General features: G+C 44.5%; 1 protein-coding gene across 6 annotated transcripts in view; it reads left to right on the top strand.

The window, feature by feature from the left end:
- The window catches only part of FOXM1 (forkhead box M1), a 293,555-nt gene that overhangs the window by 237,633 nt on the left and 40,113 nt on the right, over positions 1–15,809 (top strand). For all 6 annotated transcript variants that reach the window (XM_069628502.1, XM_069628504.1, XM_069628501.1 and 3 more), the window contains one exon: positions 14,565–14,737. In XM_069628502.1, coding sequence (XP_069484603.1) covers positions 14,565–14,737 — 173 coding nt within the window. The remainder of the gene's footprint in view (positions 1–14,564; positions 14,738–15,809) is intronic.

The raw sequence follows: 15,809 nt of genomic DNA, 5'->3' as shown, positions 1-15,809 counted from the left end.
CAACAGCAGATGACTCTTAAGTGCCAGTGGTTTGCCTCACGGACAGGAACGGTCCGGGATCTCTGGGCTTTGCCTTCAAGATGGACTGGGCCAACGGAGGGACTCTTAGCATGTTCCTTTTATTCGAAGAGAGGTATGGGGTGGGAGGCACTACTGAGAGTTCATGGGATCAGTGTAAATGTGAATGATGACTCCAACAGATTCAGAGTATTTAATTAATTGGGTTTCAGGTGCAGCAGGGCGGATCCCGAGGCCACTCGAGATCAGAGCACAGAAAGAGAGACATACATCGGGTTTTGCCAACCGATAGCCCCGTATTGCACTCCTAGTGGGATAGAATCCCCTGGTGATTTGAATAGCAAATTATGAGTCGGAATCTCCTAGAAAATGGGAGATACCCCCTCCATAGTATACATAAAACTCTTCAGGAGCGAGATAGTTTAATACTTGTATATGCTCATAGCTAAAACAGGCTATGTATTTAAGTAAGCAAGATGTGCACCTGGTAAAGTCAGTTCTAGAACCACCGAGAACCTTCATACTACAGGAGCATAACATATTTTTATATAAGCATATGTAAATAAACTCATTACAAAAAATGAAATGAAGATCAGAAATAAATCAGTTCAAACCCAAGTCTAAACATACAATTGGTTTAAGGGTCGAGCTCAACATTAGCAAATAGCAAATAACAAATAACGTCAAAGAAACCTTACTTTGATGTAAATGTACAATACAAATGGTAATTTAGATTCCAAGTTAGCAAACAGTGTATGTAGATACAAAAATGTGGATGGGTTGTAGCATAACATCCAATGATACACATTCAAAATAATTCACATTCAAAAATAATGGTAGTGTGTTTTGTCCTAAACACTCCTGGGTGTAATCAAGTGCCAACCAGTTTCGGATTCAGTTGAATCCATCTTCAGGGCTGGAAATGTGTAGTTCCTTTGTGTATAAGTGGGTGTTCGTAAGGATATGTAAGGAAACTAATTAGCTCATGGGGAATTCGAAAAAGTAAAGGTTGTATGTAACATCCAAAGATGGGCACTAACCTTAATGCAGAGAGTTATAAATCATGTGATATAATCTGTATGGGAAACAAGAGGTATAATATCTACTAGGTTTGTATTCTCCTAAAGTTCAAAACTTTTAAGAGGGAAGGAAAAGCAAAAGCATGACTCACCATGTCCAGAGGCAAGTCTAAGGCACCCCGGGTGTGAGTAGATAGATTGACAGTCGCTCGCACAGTACGTATGCTGTAAAGAATCAGAAAATGCAAGTTTACTTTTCAGTCGAATTCCGTGGCGAGGGAGAATCCCTCTCATGACAGTGTATAATTCAGAGTCACTGTATTAGCTGAATCAGTGGTGTCTCATGGAAAGGATCGAGTATCACACCCAGATCCGGGAGCTGGTAAGAACCTATTATAAGTAACATTAGGACTGAGCATGCAGCTCCTGCAGGTTGGTAATGGATACCATTCATACCCGGATTCTCAATGCAGATGCGGTGTATGCGAGATCCGCCAGGCGGGCTGTCGGCTCCCAACTGCGAGTTGGGAGGTCGTCATGGCGCGGTCTTGCGGTAGACTCCATATTGGAGGGGGCATACGGCGGACATAAGGAACGGGATAAATTAGATTACATTAAGTGTTCTAAGCGTACCTTAAATCCAAACTAGTAGTTTAGAAAGTGTAACGCTTCTGGGTGCAAGCCGAAGCCATTTATAACACTATTCTCCCCCGATCCAGGCGAGACTCACAACGTGAGTAGGTCGTCATGGTGATGATCGTCAACATACACGGTGCTGCAGAGTGCAGCGTCTAATCGGAATCAGTCATGTCACGGAAAGAATATAGAAATGAAGAGCAAAATCGACTCGGGTAGGTAAAACCCAGTCAGGCCTTGCAATGATGCGTATCTGTATAAGGCATCGCCCGCTCCCACGGAGGAGCACTGATGTTAATGGCATATGTCGAAAATGGATTTCAGCCCAGGTCAAAGGGCCTAACTAGAGAAAAGGGGGGGTTAATGCATGCTGGGATTGCATGACCCAATGAAGTGTAAGTGTATAGGGTGTGTGAGGGGGAAGGGGCACCACCGCAGTTAGAGAACTGCGTGGTGCCCCCCCCCACACACGTGGTTCACAGTGCTAAACCAGACAGATAAAGGCACAGCGCCAAGAAGTACCGGCGTGTCGGCCGACTGGTTTGCTAAGTATAGTGGTGAGTCATTGATACCTATAATTGACCATCAGCCGTAATAGCATGTACAAGTGCAGCAACAGTTATAAAAGTGTGCAGCAAAACACATGGAAAATGAAAGGAGAGAAAAACAAGATGGAGTTGCACATCAAGATCACTCATGACATAAAAATAAACAATTTGACATTTAAAAAGACAACTTAAGAGACGCAAGGTGTCCAGCAGATAATTACAGATAATTATATGATATTAAACAAAACACATCAAATCAAAATCGCAGTTCATGCCCCTTGGGGCTAGGCAGCCCAGTAGATCAATCCAAAAAATTTCTCTTTGTAATAGGCGTCTATGTACATCCCCGCCCCTTGGGCCTACCTGTACTTGTTCTAAGATAATGCATCTCAATTGGGCAACTGTGTGTCTTGCTTCTAAAAAGTGCATTGACACTGGAGATCTCAAACTTTCCGTGCGAATGTTTGATTTATGTTCCGTCCATCTGAACTTAGCTTTCCTCATGGTGATACCCACATAGTACCAACCACAGGGGCATTTTAGTGCATATACCACATTTGTTGAATCGCACGTGCATGAATGTTTAAGTGTGATGGATTTGCCAGTTTGTGGATAAGAGATAGTGTTGCCCAGGAGGAAATTACTGCAGTGTTGGCAGGTGTAACAGGGTTGTGTACCCTTATGTTGTATACTTGTTGAGGGGTCTACCCCCGATTCGGCTCGAATTAGGCTGTTCTTGAGAGCCTTACTGTTTCTGTATGCGAAAATAGGAGGCTCTTGAAAGAGGGATTGAGTTTCGGGGTCCATTTGTAGCATTGGCCAGTTCATGTGGATGATACTCCTGATCTGTTTGCCTTGATTAGAATGCGTTGTTACATATACCAGACTGTCCTCTTTATTCTTGGTTTTGGTCGTGAGCAGTGTGTCCCTCTGAACATTTGTCACCTTGTCTTCAATCCTAGAGATCGAGGCCTGTTTATATCCTCTTTCCCTGAATTTGTGACATAGCGCCACAGATTGTCTCGTATATTCTGAATCTTCTGAAATATTCCGACGATAACGTAGGAACTGACTCAGCGGTACACTTTCAATTGTCCTCTGCGGGTGGAAGCTGGTAGTGAACAGGAGGCTGTTTCTATCAGTTGGTTTAGTCAATATCCTGGTTTCAAGGTTGGCATTTTTCACATAGATCTCAACATCCAAAAAATGAATCTTGATTTTACTGGTCTGGGTGGTGAATTGGATACGCGGATGCATGTTGTTCATCATTTGGAAGAACTCCGCCAGTTCATCCTCCGGGCCAGACCGGCAGGGGGGGGATATAAACCTTTATTTTATAAGGCACAGTAAAACTGCTTCAATTGCTTTTGCAGTGTATTTGCATTTGTTCATTAGAATTTCAATTGCTTTTGCGTTACGTACCAGTTTTCTCTTGTTAATTTTCCATGTTCATATTTGGATCCCTTCTGTCTTAAAAGTGAAGTGGTGGTAATATCTAGTAAGATCTCCCAGTGTGAATGTATATATTCTTAGTACACAAAGGTCTGGGAGTCCCTCTACCGAGAACAAACCCTGACAAATAATGTCTTGTATCGGAAGGTGCCCACCCGGCAGGCGCTGCAACCACCTTTTAGCTCACTGCCTTTCACAGAGGAGAAATAACCATTTGCAGATCAGTCTTCACCCCTGCCACAGGGGAAGTCTAGCTGTTAAGATGGATTTCTGAACTCGGACCTGGAGGGGCAGAGGTTCAGAAGGCCAGCCTAGTTTCTTGGAACAGGGTAACCTCTGGACAAGCCAGACCAATCAGGGTAGCGATGGCGGCAGTCAAGACTAAGTCTCAAGGGGGGTGGAGAGTGACTGAAAGACCTCAATGAGCACACAAAGAAAGGACACTTACAAATTACTCCAGACAAGTGTTATATTAAAAATACACATTTATTACAAGGCCTTTGTAACATCGACCATAGCAAAGAATCACAATAATACTAAAGTAAACACATCACAATCAATACAATATATATATACAAGACCGAAGGGCCTAAGGAGTTATGAGCACATAATATGTAGACCACCTAGATGGGGAGGAAAACGGGCAGTGCAAATAATCATTAGTCCCAGTTCGACATCAGAATTTCACCTAACTAGGAGGATGTCTGAGCCCTACGAAGAGAGGAGCCTTATGCTCAATAGTACATGCACGCGCTTGTGCCAGTGGACAAAAATAGGGTCTCTTCAAGGGTTTCTGACTGTTCAGAAAGATGGATGAAGCGATGAACAGGTCCCCCACTACTCGAGCAAGACCTCCACTTGCAGGCGGAGGCAGGGTGAGAGTGTGGGACAGATCCGTTATTTCGCAACAGCGGTGGAAGAGAAGTGGGTTCCTGCGCTAGGGGCCACCGGTTGGGATATGGACTACTCACTGGTCCCCGATGCAGGCAGACCCAGACTTGTTCACGTTGCTGGCAGGTTCAGATGCGATGATCAGGATGTCTTGCCACCGTGTAGATTCTGTGGTAGCAGGATGCAGGGGTGAGGGTGTCCCAAATGCCGCGAACGTGCACATGTTACCACAGCAGGGCAACACGGCAACCGCGTTTACTCTGGTCCGGACGCACTCGTCTCACTTCAGACCTGGGAATGCCAAGTGTACGATATTCGGTGTGAGAGTGCCGTGGACAGAGTTAGCAGTAGGCCAAGTTTCGAGGGCTTCCCTGAAACGGCAGCGGTGACAGAGCAAATGTCCTGTGTAAGCTTGTCAGCCCACTGGTTGGCCCAGGGACACTTCCGAAGAGGCTTACTTGCAGGATTTGATGAAGGTGCCGGGAATAGTTGATCCCACTACTCCAATGGGTCGAAGCGCCTTTGCAGACCTAGGACGATCAGATGCAGAGGGGTCTCGCAGGATGACAGCGGTTCAGGGTGCCAAACCTTCAGCGGGTCACCAGTGGTTCCTCGACTCAGCTTCTTGTTGCAGGATACCTCGTTCGGTGTAAACTCAGGAGATCAACATGGTAGTGGTTTTCAGCCTCCTCTTATCCAAAGTTCCCTTCGCACCAAAACGGAGAGGACCCAATGGGAGATCTGCTCACAAACGCACCATACGTGGACCTATCAAGGACCACGGTGGTCCCAGGCATTCAGGATACTCCAGACTCTCTGGCACCCAGGATGTGTATTGGGAACAGACATCCCAGCCCACATCTTGGAGGCATACACACAAGGCATGCAGAAGCCAACGAAAGCTTTGGGTTTCGCGGGAAAGTGCATGACCAAATAAGGACTAACCCGGGTCGGCTCGACCTGGGGAAGGTGAAGGGGCAAGATGGCCAAAGGACAGGACAAAACCTCGCGGCATGGCCATCTTGGAGCCAGGCCACTTATTTGTGCCAAACGCGGTAAGCGCGGATAACATGGCGAAAAAGGGTTCAAAACACAAGAGAAACGATAGCTGCCACCAGTCCTGTCCGTGACACACTTCATAAATCCAGCGAGAGTTTCTAGGGCCTTTGGAATGACTAGAGACCCAAGAGCGCGGTAAAGTTAGTTACAGTGCACTCTTGTTTCATGTTGCACAAAAGCTGCAACATGAAAGGACTAAGGGAAACAAAGTCTCCCAGTACTGACTGCCTTAAGGGCATGTCAGTTTCCCCATAAGAATTGAGCGAAAACCCAGAGGAGTGCGTTGGAAGGCTGCGCTTCTCTGGAAAAGTGTAGATCAGGGTGTAAAACAGCAGCAAAAAGTTTGGGGGTTGACACATGGAGGGAAAATTACATACAATCATGAAATCTTTCCCAACACCAGCACTGAAATGCTAGGCAAATATCCTCGTAACAAGAGTACAAACAGCAACCCCAGACACTTGCTTCGGCTTAGTCAGGCCACATCAGTGAGGTGGAGCTGTGCCTTTAAACACAGTGAGCAAGGGGTCCATGTCTGGGTAACTTAAGGTGACATTTTCACAGGGCTGATGGGTAACTGAAGTCACTTCAAGAGATTCGAGAGTGTCCTGTTGGTCGACACAAGGAACATTTTAAGTCTGACAATCTGCTTGCATGAAAAAAGGCAGGGCAGTACTTGTTCTCTGCCTGCAGGTATGGATTTGCTGGTAAACAACAACAGGGAATTCCAGACCCCAACAACCCAATGTTTGTGAACCAGCAGCCTGGAGAGGATATAGCACAGCAGTAATCTTCCCCAATGAATGTCAATAGAATAAAATGGGGTTATGACCTGCCTATGAAGTCTCAACCAGAGGGATAAATAACTCTTCAACTGCAGGACCAGAGGTTGGTACTCGCAGGGTTGTTTCCTGAAGTTTGTGCAAGAGGTCCCAAGCAACCCAATGAGCACCAGACTTCTTTTCGTGTGTGGTTTACAGGATCTAAAAAGCAAGGTATGTGAACCCAAGGCCCACAATTGCCTACGTTGAAATGAATTGTCGTCCTTCCTAGGAGTGGAGACCCTCAAGCCAGAAACAAAAGCAATGGAGAGTGACTTCAGCAAGGTAGGAGAACCCGACAAAGCAGCAGCAGCTTCCTGCTGTTCAAATCTTCAGCCCTCCCACAGAAGATTGTCCCAGCCGTAATTGGGAACTTGAGATTATCCCAGGAAACAGGGTCCAGCAAGAACTGGTCCTGAAAATGTAGCAATGGTCCAAAAATCTGCAAACCACCTTCAGCAGTTGAGTAGGCTACCTACCCTTCGGGAAAGTCTGATCAGACTTGTCTAGGTCAGGTTTCAAAGGTTAAGACATTAGGACCCCTGATTTAGTGGCACAGAAGAAACAATCTGCTCTTGCAGAATTTCTGGAACCAAGACCCTGCAGCTACTGACACGCCTCTGGTCTCCTTCCCAGAGCTTTTCGAGGCTTCAAAGCCTAAACCAGTAGCTAGGAATTCTAGGTGTCTTTTAATTTGTCCCATTGTCAGTGCTTAAAGGGTGACAGTACACCAAAGCTGTGGATTGAATAATGGAGACGAGACAAAAGTCCTGGAGACATGAAAGGGTAGGTTTGAAGTATAAACTAGCAACTAATGACGTGAAAAGAAAAGGGCAGGGAATCCAACAGACAACTGTGGTTCCCCCTGAGAGGGGTGGGGGGTGTTCACAAAATAGTCTGACATTTCCACAATGTCAGTGGTAACTCTACCTTTCTGAGCAGATTGCTATTCCAGTGCCTCCCTCTGAATGGTCATGTAAAAGAGTAGCAGAAGACGTGTCTGAACCCGAAGGCCCAAATAAGGAAACTGTACTTTCAAGACTGAAGCTTGTAAGTGACCAACAGGAACCAGGACACTGATGCAACAGTGGAAATGGGACTTGGTTCCTGCTGGAAAACACTGCATTTGTATTTATTTTATTTATAAAACGCAGCCAGGCCCAGGGGCATACGGGCGCATAAGTTAGATCTGGTTACAGTTGCAATTGAAAGCATTCAATAAGGGTTACGTTACATTGCAGTTACAGGTGGGTACAAACTTAGTCATGCAGATGCATATATACATAGTCTAGTATAAGTACATTAGTTACAAAAGTGTGCCAGTGACAGTCGATCATGCTGGGATCAGGCGGTTAGGGTGTCATAGAGTCCATGTTGTGAAGCCAACACTTTGTGTTATGTATATATAGGTTAAATGAAGGTTCTGCTCGCAAAAGCGCAGGTATTGTGTTCCTTATTTTAGAGGCTTGTACAGGGAAGCTAGCACCACCCGAGTTATGAAGTTTAAATCTCGGTATGGACATAGTGTTAGCTTGTGCTGCTCTAAGTGGTCTTGAAGAAGTGTGAGGTGTAAGTTGGTTGGTGAGGTAGGCTGGTGCAAGGTTGGCCCTGGCTTTATGTTTAAGGGCCAGAGTTTTAAGGGATATTCTGTGCTTGACTGGAAGCAACGTAGTTTGCGTCTGGTCTCCGAGATGTGCATCTTTTTGGGGATGTTGAGGGCAGCTCTGATGGCATTATTTTGAATTACTTGCAGTTTGTTGATATTTTTGTAGCTAGTGCCTAAGTAAAGGGCATTACAATAATCTATCTTGGATAGGACTAATGCTCTAGCAAGAGTAATGCAATTGGGTGAGGAGATGAACGGCCTACATGCAGTGATCAGCTTGCAGGTGTAAGCGGCTAATGATGCTACTGCATTAGTTTGTTTGGAGAAGGATAAGGTGGCATCGATGTAAACCCCAAGGGTTTTGGTGTTATTTGACACGGGGATGAGATTGCCATCTATGGTGAAGGATTTAATGCGGGATTGAGATTTTTGAGTTTGGCGTGAGTGCCAAGGATGATCAACTCGGTTTTTTCGTCATTGAGACAGAGTCCATGATGTGCCATCCATGCTTGAATTACTGAGTAGATTTCATTAAGGGTTTTGCTGTCTGTTTCATAGTTCCCCGAGATAGGAATGAGTATCTGGGTGTCGTCCGCGTAATTGGTATACGTGACACCCAGATAGTCAAGGATATCAAAGAGGGGCTTTGTGAATATATTATAGAGTGTCTGGGACACGCAGGAGCCTTGCAGGACTCCACAGGGTACTGGTGAAGGTTCAGCAGAATCAGTGGGAGAGAAGACCCTCATGGTTCTGTTCGCCAAGAAGGAACTGATCCAGGCTGTGGCTGCGTCTGAGAAGTGTGCTGCAGTTTTCAAGTGGTGACAGTGTTTGATGGTTGACCTGGTCAAAAGCTGCTGACAGATCAAGCAATAAGAGGAGTGCAAGTTTACCATTGTCTTTCAGGATTTGGATCTGGGTAGTGAGATCTATTAATGCAGTTTCCGTACCGTGTCTCGGTCGGAAACCTGACTGCCTAAGTCCTAGGAGATTGTTTGATTCTAAGTAGGCCTGTATTTGTAAATAGGATGCTCTGTCCAGTATTTTTAATAAGAAAGGTACAGTTGTTAACGGTCTATAGTTAGACGGGTTGGCTGGATCAAGAGTAGGTTTTTTAAGGAGTGGGATGACCCACGCATCTTTTAGGTTATCAGGCACTACTCCAGTTTTGAAGGAGGCATTGATGAGGTTGGTTATGAATGGTGCCAGGTTGTGCGCAGCAGCTTTGATGATCGGGGCAGGGCAGGCATCACCTTGGCAATTTGAAGGTTTAAGTTTCCTGATGATGTTTTCTACTTCCCAGATTGAGAGGGGTGAGAAGCTGAAAGGTTTACAAGTTGACTTAAAGGTAGGTGATTTGTTAGGTAATTGTTTGTAGTCCGGGTCAGCAAGTAGCAGGGATTTTTTTGCGTTGATTTTAGATTGTAGGCGAGCTATTTTATCTAATAAGGCCTTCTGAATATTACTACACCATAGTGCATCTAACATATTTGTCTATGGGGGCAATGGGGGATTCTAGTTCTTTCAAAATCTTAGAGTTCCTTTGTGTTGGATTCCGCTTGTGCAATAAAGATGGCTTCTTTGCAACTAGAGGAGGCTAGCGTTAGCTCAGTCTTATTGAATGCTGTGGGATGTTTTTTCCAATGTGACTCTGCGGTTCTCTTAGCTTTGCGTAATTCTCTTAGCTGCGGCGTGAACCAAGTGTTAAGGTGACGCTGTGGTTTGGGTTTCCGCAATTTTAGGGGGGCAATGGTGTTCAGTGCTTTAAGTATAGCCTGGTTGTAGATATCCACTGCGACTGTGGGGTCAGCCTCTGAGTCGATATTGTTCAGGATGGGGAGTAGTATGGGTAAGAGTTTGTCAGGTGTAATATCTTTCTTATTTCTCATGCTGGTAGCTGGGGCGATGATAGGCGCCAGGTGAGGTGTATTGGCTTTGATAGAGAAGGTTATTATGTGATCTGACCAAATGCATGGGTCATTGGATAGAAGGTCAATAGAGCAATTGAGGTGAGTGATCCAGTCCAGTGTTCTGCCTTTGATATGAGTGGGCTCGTGAATAATGTGCGTGTGACCCAAATCCGATAAGGTGTTAGCTAGGTCATGGGCGCTTCACAGAAACACCTTGCTTGGTCGTGTACTGCTCCTTCTCTTTTTGTAAAACCGTGAACTGGAGGAAAGATGGGGAATGGGAACTAAGTACAAAGGGTATCGAAATAATGCATTTGAAACTTGAGCTACTTTTGGCATGTTTGTCTATAGAGGTTTCATGCATTTTATCCATTGCATTTTCAGGATCATTTCAATCTGATTTATTTTCTATCTAGAGGAATAGACTAGTTGATGGCATATCGAACAAACCCTTCTCGGACTCTCCTCCAGCAAACCATTCACATTTGCTTCACACTGGGCTTTGGGTTTTTTTCAAAAAACATTAACCCAAATGTGTCTGGTTCAAAAGACTCACTTTTTGACAGTGTTGCTTAATATTTAATTGTTTCCAGCCCTCCAGAGTATTTCTGCCTTTGAATAGACTAAACTTTTATCAGGGACCGAACAATGATGAAGTTCATTTGGGACAAAATGATTTTTGGGTCTGTGGCGAACTAAAAGGGGTCGGACTAAGTAGTGCCATTGTTCAAGGGTGTTTATCAAAAATGAAAACATCTATATAGCCGTATTGCCATGAGGCAAGTTCCCTACCTAACAAACTAAAAGTAATAATGCTTTTCAAAGTGAAAAAAGTCCTTAATCCGAAGCCCAATGGCTAACTGTCCCTACCACTTAAGAAAACTTAAGAGGAGGCTGAAGCAGTGGTTACTTGTTGGCTTCTACCCGACACAAAACTTGCTTGCTTTTTCTCAAGAAAAGGCTTAAAATGTAGTCACATTCTGTACTTCACACAAAGTTAATCAGTTTCTTGCAGTACAGTCAACCGCCTCGCTTCTGCATGCCAAATAGAAGTCTTTACACAGATTTCATACAGTTCCCTTTTCTCGGGGGGGCGGGGGGCGGGCGAATATTCGACACAATTCCACCATTTCTTACTTAGTTCCAGACGGTGTCCTTGTCTTGGTAAACACAAACTCTTCAGTTTATTTTTTCTCCTCCCAGTTCTGTTTACTGTTTCATAGTTGCAGTACTGCCCAAAGTCCTCAGGCCCTCTGCAATGGCTTGCTTTAGCAGGGCCTCTGTAGGGAATCCGCCTTTTTTGAGTTTCCTGGGCTCCTGTAACCCTCATGACCTCTCCAGCCTTATCTCTCGGTTTTTCAAGGCTCCCCAAAGCCTTCTGGCCCTGAGATAGGCTAATTTTATCTGTGTGGCTTTCTGGTCTCATGTAACCCTTGTGGCTTCTCCAGCCCCTGGTATGAGTTTGCCCTTTGCAGCAGCGTTACCTCCTTGGGGAGCATTTGCTTCCCTTCTGCTGCTCGCTTCAGCAGCTAACGCACGTCTTGTGTGGAGCTTGGGGATCCATCTTCTCCAATTCAGCCTACTCTCTGCGATCCTCATCTGGCACCAGGCCCACCACAGCTTGTCTGGTCATGCCACCAGGGGAGTCAGTTTCTCCGTCTCTCTACTCACCACAGCTTCTTGGTCTGTCATCTGGTTAGTTATTTGCTTGCTCTCCACGGTCTGGCATGGGTCTGCTCATCAAAGGACTTATTCCTGTCCGATTGACCTTTGCACAGGAATATCTCTGATTCGAAGTTCCTTGTGGTTTTATGCACGTCATCAGAAACCAAAGGGGTGTGTCTTTCCTCTGACTGTGGATGTTAAGTGAGATCCAGCATTACCTGAACCCAACGAGATTGAATACATGTCATTGTTTGGTGGACTCAAAAGAGAAGTCTTTCCACTTCCCATGTAGGCAGACTATATATTCTGGAATGGGAGTCATTGTCCCCAAGAGGGGAGTCCTCACTCCCAGTGAGGTCCCACTTTCCCAGACCCCTAGGCAGTGTCCTGCTGAGCGGGTTCTCCTTCCTTGCCTCAAAGGCGGTTTCTTCCCTCTGAGAGCAGGGATGGTTAGTACAGATTTGTCACAGGTCTCATGTTCCTGTCTCCATGCAGTGCTTGCAAGGCTCTGGTTATGTGACAAATTGAGTGGTCTAGTCAATGGGTTCAACCTAGCGGTCCCCAACACATGAATTTGGAAGTCTTCCCACTGTTCCTGCACATTGCATTGGTTTACTCAGCAAGATCATCTTCCTGAATGTTTTTTGAAGAATTGCTATAACATTTTTGACAGTCCTCATAGTTCAGATAGGTTTGGGGGCAAGTGGTGCCTTTGCAATATTGAGTCCCCGATCTTTGGTCGCACACAAACTGTTGAAACATAAAGGAAAGGCCTTTCTTCTGGACTTTCTCCTTGTTCTCAGAGACCAGTTGCTACAAGTTGACTTGAAAGACAACAGATGTTTTTCTAAACACACAAGGAGGCCCGCGGTCTGACTGCATGTTTAAGCAGTGACCAATGCAACGGCAGACTGATTGATTCATAGTCTTATTCTCCTCTAGATTGGGGGAGAACACGCCATTAAAAACTGGTTTGAAACTACACAACTGGGAACCCCCAAATGCATATTTGCTACAAAACCAAGCACACAGTGTTACTTATACTTCAATTATTGTGGCACGACGGAATTCCATTGAGACTACTTCTAAACTGGCCGGGCTAGTTTCTCCTATACATTCACTCTGGTGCCAGTTATTTTTCTATCAGAATGTAGTCCAAGCAAGATTTTGCTAAAGAAACAGATTGCTGAGACTAGGCCTTTTGTTTGGTATGCCAACCTGCTTCATTGGCCAAAAGGAGTTTATCATGATCTTCCTTCGAGGAAAGGCCTTCTGTCTGAAGTGAAAGGAAAGGGTTCTTCCTGCCTTCTGATCCAACATTGCTCAAAGTAAGAGGTTAGTTTACACTTGGAAGGGGGATTTTAATGCCTAATTTTAAAATGAGTGGCCAGAAATGATTGAACAGGGACGCAATACAAAAGCAAATTGATGGATAGTAATGGACTAAAAATTCATTTTTCGTCAACATGTGTTAACTGTTGCTGCTTATCTAAACGCTCAGAAGGTATTCTCTTTACAGAACAAAGCTTTTGCACACTACTTTCCTCAGTTGCTTCATTTGTATCTTCCTGTTCAAGAGCCTTTTGGTCCTTTGCCTTCCTGCAACTAACACCACTTCTGAGAGACGTCCTTGTTGGTTGTGCTCACTATAGTTGGGAGAGAGTTGTAGGCATTCTCCAAGCAGCTGTACAGCCTTCCACACTGATGAGGATACACCCTTCCTTTATTCCTAAAGTGTTGTCCAATAATCTATATACTCATATTTTCTTTTTTAAAGATCTGCTTCAGTAGAATATGCTCCATGTAATTCTTTTGTTAAAAACACTTCAACATTTTACTTTGATAAGACGTCCTTTTTCTCTGGCCTATCCTCTTTTTGTAACTCATGATGGCCTTCTTGTTCCCATGTGAGATACTGTCTGCTGTTGACAGTTTGTCTGTCTACACTTTCCATGTATTTCATGACGAGAATCTTGGTTCAGATGTAAAGATGGCAGAACGGATGGAACCATGACAAGTTGTTAGAATTATGTGGAAGTGGTGATAGTCGCCCTAGATACGAGGACAATAACTTAATGGAGGTTGACTTTCATTCATTGGGACATTAGATCAATGTATCTATAGAAAAGCAGAATGTAATAAGTAATTTCTGTTTTTTTCAGCACCTATTTATAGAAGTGGTTCACTATAGGTCCCTCACATTCTGGCAAGAGGTCATTACACTATAATAATTCTGCCATTTGTGCATGGCTCGGAATGAAGGATACACTGGTTGAAGTTGCCCCTTAGACAGAAGGGTGCATGATGGAAGAGCTTGATTACCTTCATGGCATTTCAGGTTTTCTTAGCCCAAACCTCTTCCTCCTTCACTACCTCCACACTGCCATCCCTGGGGGCCTTAGCATTTATTGTACTACTGCTTGGTGTAAAAACCCGATCTTGTGGTTACACCCTGGGCTGTTTTTTAATGTAGTGGAGAAGGTGCCCCATCTACGTGGATGGTCTTCTGTCTAATAGTGATTCTAACTTCTGATGCTGCAAACTTGCAGGGCAGTTTTGTAGTCTGACTTATTGCGAGAGTAGTGTTCCCAATAAGTTGTGAAGGAGGGAGGTTTCAGTGGCTGTGTACCTGATCAAACATGTACGTAATGGTTATTTACTCTCAACCAGGGGTCCGCAACCAGAAACGCTCGATGTTTTGACTACAACTCCCATGATCCTTCACTATTGACTATGCTGTTTAATACTGAAGGTAGTTGTGATACAAAACATGTCGTGACCCAAAGGTCTCCTACTCTAAATGCTGAAATACAGAAGGAAGGTTTGTTTTCAATGCCATCGTAGTTGACTAAAATACCTCCAATGCAAGTATTATTGAATGTCTATTCTAGCCTGCCTTTAATCTTCCAAATTGGTATATTTATTTCTTACCTTTTCAGAGCGAAAAATGAAGCTACTACTTCCCCGGGTCAACTCCTATTTTGTTCCTGTCCACTTTCCACAGAACCAACAGTTTCTTCAGCAGCCAGTTGGAAAGACTTCACTCTCATCTGCCCCAGTTTCCACTGCTGACCAGGCCAAAAGCAACAAGCGTGTGCAGATTGTACCAAAGGTCACTTATGTTTTGTGTGCTTGAATACAATGTGTTTATTGATGTTAAGCATTTTGTCTGTATACTGGTATGAGCTGCTCAAAGGCCACTCCATGGTATCCTTGTTTGCCACTATCGATGTGAAGTAGGCCATATGCAGTGAACACTTGTTACATGGAAGTATAGTTGTCTTCACAACTTTCATTAGTTTCCAATCGATCACTATGTTGGAGAAGGATTCTGAATGGTTCTCACTCAACAGCTGCTAAATTTAAAGGGGCACACGTCTAGAAGTTCATACCGAGTGTGCTGGATGGGTCGCGTGGTTAGGGAGTTGATGCTTTCCTGAGCAAATGCTTGTTGCACGTCTTATGTTGTATGTAGGTCAGCATTCCTTCAGTGTGTTCTCTGCTCTGAGATGGTGTTAGTCTACAATTCAGGGTAACAACCAAAATTAAAAGCTGAGATAGTAGGAAAGCTTCACGGTAACCAAGGATTTTGCAATTGTATTGGCCATAATGAACCACATCACTTCTCCCCGCTCAGGGAACTTACATAAACAGGATTTGCAATAATGCCCTGAGACATGGCTGGAAATGTGACCATCAAGCAGAATTTGCAATATTGATAGACCATAGAAAGCAGGCATGAGATGGCCTCCTTGGTCACCATGCAGGGTTGGAGATACTGATTGAGCAGGTGGCAGATTTGTTATAAAAACAATAAACTGACAGGATTAACGAGCAGGCATGATATTGGCCAAATTGTCACTTGTTATGCTATTAAGGCTATCACAATAACATCGAACTTGTTTAAAGAAAAAAAAAACATTGTGCAGGTATTTCTTTTCTGAAAGCGGTATCTGCTAATTGGGGCACCGCCTTTTCATAATGCTGCATGTCAAAAATATTGCACGCATGTACCTTGCTGTGACAGCCTCCTGACTGTAGTGGCAGTAGAGTGGGTCCAGAGGTCACATTTGTATTCCTTAACATAGCTGGTGGAGCTTAAACTTCCAACAGGCAGAGGTGGCTTAACAGTCTGCGCTTCAGTTCAAAATAAACATTGTGTACCCTAGAAGCCTGGTTGCAGT

This window comes from Ambystoma mexicanum, chromosome 12 (assembly GCF_040938575.1).
Source record: "Ambystoma mexicanum isolate Mex_15411 chromosome 12, UKY_AmexF1_1, whole genome shotgun sequence".
Lineage (NCBI taxonomy): Eukaryota > Metazoa > Chordata > Amphibia > Caudata > Ambystomatidae > Ambystoma > Ambystoma mexicanum.
The sequence above is the reverse complement of the archived record's forward strand: the minus strand, read 5'-3'. Positions and strand labels throughout refer to the sequence as shown.